This window comes from Glycine soja, chromosome 18 (genome assembly GCF_004193775.1).
Source record: "Glycine soja cultivar W05 chromosome 18, ASM419377v2, whole genome shotgun sequence".
Lineage (NCBI taxonomy): Eukaryota > Viridiplantae > Streptophyta > Magnoliopsida > Fabales > Fabaceae > Glycine > Glycine soja.
Genome location: NC_041019.1, coordinates 11,422,836 through 11,429,190, shown reverse-complemented (window position 1 = coordinate 11,429,190; position 6,355 = coordinate 11,422,836). Strand labels below are relative to the sequence as shown.

The following is a 6,355-nucleotide window of genomic DNA, read 5'->3' as shown; positions in this document are numbered from 1 at the left end:
TTGATCTTAATCTGTTAAAATGAAGGTTCTTGAAATTGCTTCATTCCACTGGTGTGTCTTCCAAGTTCCAATGCTCTGGAATTTGATATTCTACTCTTAAATCACACCGTGTTCGGGCTATATATTATTCAAAATTGTCCACATCTTCCTTATTTATTTTGTGGTCACGACATATTTGACATAAAAACACCTCACCACCACTTTTGTAGTCCAATAAGAAAAAGCATGTTAACATTCCTTTACTTTTGTAATCTCAATGTATTTTTAACACTTTTCAATAACCGATTTTTGTGTGTGAAGGGAGATACTAAACTGTCCTAATATATGCAAGTTATTAAAAATTTGTGCACTATCTCTTCCACGAATGTTTTATTTTATTGATTTTTAAACCTTTGGCTCTAAAATTTTGGAAAGGTCAATAAATCTTTGCTTAATCACGAAATTGGTGCTAAAAAATGCACTTTGTTGTTTCAATCCATGGAAAAAAAAAATGTCCAACTCAGAATTTTTTTATAAGCAAAATAAACTTTATTAAAAGATGAAGCCTGGAATAGAGCACAAGTTGTGACCCATCACCCATCACAAACTATAAAACATTACAAAGCATCAATTCTTCCTGTCAAGAAATAACTAAGCATTGCCCCAACCCTAGTAAATATATTGTTATCAAGTGGCTCCCCCTGTCCCTTCTGAGATCCGCCGGTGGTGGCAAGGTCATCGGCGGTTTTTTCTTTGTCCAATTAATTTATTAATGTAAGTTGTTTTGAACACGCAATTAAGACTAGTTGTTTAGGGTTTACTAGTTGTTTGTAACGTCACCTACCTTGAAGAAAATGAATTCTGTTGTTAATTATTATCAGACTCAAACACTCTCATTGGCTCCTTTCCAAGTGCCCAATTGCCTTCAAGATTCTGTATGCCTTTTCCTTCCAAGTGAACATTGTGGACAACTACTTTCCGTGAAACTTCACACACTATCCGTCATGTCATGTAAGATTACCATTGAACGAGTCAGAACGACCTTTTCAAGGGAAAAACAAAGTGTAAGTCATCATCAAACTTTGTAAGGTTACTTATATTTTATCGAACACATGCAAATAATTATGTGTGATAATATTAAGAGTCACTCTCATTATCAAAACTCTTATCAAAATAGTTGACATTTCTCATTACTGTATAAAATATATATTATATATATGGGTTAACTATAGTAGATTTTTTTTATATTTTTCATGAATGTATAAGTAAGTTATAATAAAATATTATCTTAAAATATATTAATGGTATTATTTGTTAATACATTGATACATAAAAAAACAAATATGTGTATTGGTAAATTATACTTAGATATTCTCTTCAAATACATTAATAATATAGTTGGTTAACGTCCTTATACTAAAAGATAAACTTATGTATGTTAACAAATCCATATGAAAAGAGATCAAGTTATTTCAAAAATAATTTTAAAAAGAGTTACGCTTTCTCTTATTAATTGATTTTCTTAAAATTTGATGATTAAAATGATATAAAAAAAATGAAAAAATAAGGATGAAAAATAATTTATTCTTTTTTACTGACGTCGTAAAAAAGTTTACGACTTAATTTTTTTAAATATAACTTTGAATTCATATTTAAAAAAATTAAGTAAAAAAAATAAAAATCATAAAATAAATTACCCTATAACTTATACCTTCCTGCGTATTTATTTAAAGTTTACTCTCATTTGATAATTTAGACAAAAAAAAATTGTCCCTAAACAGTCGTTTTACCCCGATCATACCGTATAGCATTGCTCGTTTTATTTTCACTCTAAAAAAATTGAGCGTGTTCCTTGTGGTCGTTTCTCTATGTTCTTTGGCTTCTTTTCTTGCCTTCACATCCCTCTACTTGATATATATTACATATAAATAAACATAGAGTAGAGCAATGAAGCATAGTTCCCACATCAATATCCCAAAAAATGGTTACCATAAAAACTTCTCACACTGTGGTTCCAAATCAACCAACTCCGAAAGGTCGATTATGGCTATCTAATAGTGACAATTCCACACGTCCAGCACATACACCCGTTATTTACATATACAAAGCACAACTCAACATTGAATATGACATTGAGAGAATGAGAGACTCTCTTAGTAAAGTTCTAGTGTACTACTATCCAGTTGCTGGCAGATTGAGCTTAGCAGAAAGTGGTCGAATGGAAGTGGATTGCAACGCAAAGGGAGTGACATTGATTGAAGCCGCAACCGCAAAAACATTTGCTGATTTTGGAGACTTTTCACCCTCTGATTCCATCAAGGAAGAGCTTGTTCCAGCAATTGATTATCATTCTCAACCTATACAAGAGATTCCTTTGCTATTTGTTCAACTAACAAGATTCCAAGGTGACCAACAACAAGGCCTTGCCATTGGAGTTGCTTTCTCACATCCTGTGGCTGATGGGTCTGCTTGGATTCACTTTATGAACACATGGGCAATGGTCAATAGAGGAGACATGTTGGATCTTAATGAAATGCCATTTCTAGATCGAACTATACTCAAATTCCCACCATCATCGTTGCAGTCACTGCCGCCGCCGCACTTTGATCACCCAGAGTTGAAGCCTCTGCCACTCATACTAGGCAAATCTGACAGCACTGAAGAGCAAAACAAGAAGACAGCAGCTTCTATGTTGAAACTCACATCAAAACAAGTGGAGATGTTGAAGAAGAAGGCCAACGATCAATTAACAAAACAAGGGTCAAGACCTTTTAGCAGATTTGAAGCTGTGGCTGCACATATATGGAGATGTGCATGTAAGGCTCGTGAACTACATCACAATCAACCAACTCTTGCTCGGTTCAACGTTGATTTTCGCAATCGATTAATTCCTCCTCTCCCCAGGAATTACTTTGGGAATGCTTTGGTAGCAACAGTGACACCAGAATGTTATGTTGGAGAAATGACAACAAGACCATTGAGCTATGCTGCCCAAAAAATGAGAGAAGCAGTGGCATTGCTTACAGATGAGTACATAAGGTCACACTTAGAAGTTGTATTTGGTGAGGAGCAATTGGATTGCATAAAGGCTTTTTTCTTGGGACAAGGAGAAGGTAGATATGCACCTTTTGGAGGGAATCCGAATCTTCAAATCACAAGCTGGATCAACATGCGGGCGTATGAAACCGATTTCGGGTGGGGAAAGCCTGTGTATTTTGGTTTAGGATATGTGTGTGCATTAGATAGGGGAATTATTATGCGAGGTCCACAAGATGATGGTTCTGTTATTGTGATCATGCATTTCCAGATAGCACATATGCAACTTCTTAAGAAATTCTTCTACGAGGATATATTCACATCAAGGTTGTAATTCGTGGTTGTGCAGACTGAACGATGACCATGAAGGTCAATTTTGATTTACATAATCAGCTTCTTTGGTATTGTCTCCATTGGTCAAATCCTAAACCCTCTCCCCTTACAAATTTGAGTTTTTTAATCGTTAATTAATTTTGTCGTATGAGAAGATGGTTTTTGTGGAGACCGGATGTGATAATTTTCTCTTTGTGTGCTTCTTTGGTTGTTTGGATTTGTTGGTGTATATGTGGTCATTACATGGGTTATGAGTTGTTGTCATGAAAGTTCAAGGTTTTTGAGTGTGAGGGTGGGGATGCACTCTCTAGTTATATGGCGGCTTCTAGAGTGGGTGACGAAAGCAACTCTTGCACCATGGGAAACAAAGCTAGAGCGTAGGATTTTGGCCTTTTTCGAGATATGTGTAAGACTACCATAGACATGTCCACACCAAAGTAAATTTAAAATAATAATTAATAATTAATAACTAATAATTAAGGATTATGTAGAGACTAATAAATAAATAATTAATAATTAATATCTCATGTGAGAGACATGTAACTTATGTAGGGATTAATAAATAAATAATTAATAATTAAAGATTAAATTGTAATTGGATTAAATACGAGAAATTTCTATAAAAGTAACTACTACTTGATAGGAGTAATGATTATAAAAAGGGGTTAATATTCACTAACTTGAAACAATGTCCCATTCTTGACAGAAAAAATATTCTCTCTAATTTTTTGCCATCACAAACGTAGAGAGATAAGGGAGTGAAATATTGTTTCTCTTCTCTTTCAAGAAATCAAAGTACATTGGAGAGAAGGCTCACTACGAAAAAAGGTATGCATCATTGGTTTATTTATTATTTGAGAGAATCATAAGTTTTAAGATTATGTTGGTTTCCTATAATTGATAATCTAGGAAACCATTAATAGTTTTACACGTGGTATCAGGGTCAGGTTATGAAACTTCTAATTCTTCAATAATGATTTATTTTCTCCCAATTATGCATGAATCCTAATTATGAAATTTAGGGCTTTTTTTCCGCTACAAGTATGAAATTTTATATTGAAAAGGGTATCAATTAAATTGACTTTCAAATCACAAGTATGAATGCGTAAAATTATATTATTTTGATTGTGTTCAATGAAAAAAGACTTGTGATATTTGTACATAGTGGACGCTTTGGACTGTATGTATTAAATTCGGAGAAAAATTCCAGATTTATTTTTTTGTGTTATCTAATTTGATTTGATGATGATGACTGGTGTTGATTTTTCCTTTAACACATATTTATGAATGTGGAAAAGGCCATTAATGGTCAGTTTTTAATTCCAATTCTTTGAAAAGCGTCCGTGGGCCGAAGGAATTTTTGAAATTGCTATTTGTAATCCGTTTTTGCTATTTTCAGTCCCACTTGCTCATTTTTTTTTCCTGAAAATTATTATTAAATGTGATTAAAGGATTGAAAGTTTATACCCTACAATTGAATTAACGTGAATGCTTTAATTAAAATTATTCATGAATGGGGAAAGCCTGTGTATTTTGGTTTAGGATATGTGTGTGCATTAGATAGGGGAATTATTATGCGAGGTCCACAAGATGATGGTTCTGTTATTGTGATCATGCATTTCCAAATAGCACATATGCAACTTCTTAAGAAATTCTTCTACAAGGATATATTCACAACAAGGTTGTAATTCATGGTTGTTGTTGATGGAGAAATATGCCAACACAATAACAAATTCAATAACAAAGTAATATGCAGCGGAAGATGATGGTTCTGTTATTGTGATCATGCATTTCCAAATAGCACATATGCAACTTCTTAAGAAATTCTTCTACGAGGATATATTCACATCAAGGTTGTAATTCATGGTTGTTGTTGATGGAGAAATATGCCAACACAATAAAAAATTCAATAACAAAGTAATATGCAGCGGAAATAAATTCTCCCAAACTTACAAGAATCTGTGAGGAGCACCAATAAAGCATAGAGCGCAAAATAAAGATTAGAAAAAATAGAGACACAATTTGTTTAACGTGGAAAACCCCTCAATGCAAGGGTAAAAACCACGGGTCATCCAGACTAAAGAAATAACTCTACTATAATTAATAAAGATATAAGAGAGTCTCCAACAAGTGCACTAAAACTTGCTACAAACAGTCAAATCAAAACAGACCTTCAATTAGTACAATAGAGACAAGAAGATGAAACCCTAAAATATAGATCAGAGAATGCAAAACACTTATCTCCCTCTACAGATATCTTTTTCACGATCCCACCAGACAATTTGAAGAATCACGTGTGTAGAACCTGCTATCCAGAAATCAGCTCGATCCAACGGTGAACAAAACCACAATTGCAATCTGAAAAACGCTTTCTGGTGGATATGCGAAAATCACAATGATTTTTCCTCTCCTTTCTCTCTCAATGATTTGTAATTGTTTTTTTCCCCTCAAATGAGTCACTCTCTGTGTATACATCTAATATGACCCCTCTCCACTTAAGTAAGTGAGACAAAATAGGTCTTCTCATTTGGGCATTTACTCTACATAGAAAAGGAGCCCAAAAAACCCAACAAATCTCCCCCTCACGACTATGTGGAGGTGATCGCCAAATCGACAATTTCACAACAAGCTTTAAACTTCATTGCATCCAACCACTTTCTCTTTTCTTCATTATCCATGGCCTCTCTAAATCACTCAGGTTCTCCATCATCTGTTAGGATCACATACTCATTAGGAGAATACCTCTTAGAAGGTTGTCTCTCCCTGTTGGACTTTCTGAGTTGAACTTGAGGTGGTTCGGTGGCATCACCAAGATTTTCATCTTGTGACATGTCATGCTCCTCTTCATCATCATCATCAACATGAACATCTACCTCATCTCCAGGTTGTTGGACACTAACATCATTCTTAACTTTAGTATTTAGATTCTGAATAGGCTATTGAACTGGTTGAAAATCAGCCACACCATTGTCTTCCTTGGGTGTAGACTTCTCCACCTTATCAATGT

At 34.2% G+C, this 6,355-nt stretch overlaps 1 protein-coding gene across 1 annotated transcript; it reads left to right on the top strand.

Annotated features, from left to right (window-relative positions):
- Window positions 1-1,805: 1,805 nt before the first annotated feature.
- On the top strand, window positions 1,806-3,517 carry LOC114395584 (spermidine hydroxycinnamoyl transferase-like). Its single transcript, XM_028357407.1, has one exon. The coding sequence runs from the start codon at window positions 1,961-1,963 to the stop codon at window positions 3,347-3,349; it is 1,389 nt and encodes a 462-aa protein (XP_028213208.1). The 5' UTR covers window positions 1,806-1,960; the 3' UTR covers window positions 3,350-3,517.
- The last annotated feature ends 2,838 nt before the right edge of the window (window positions 3,518-6,355 follow it).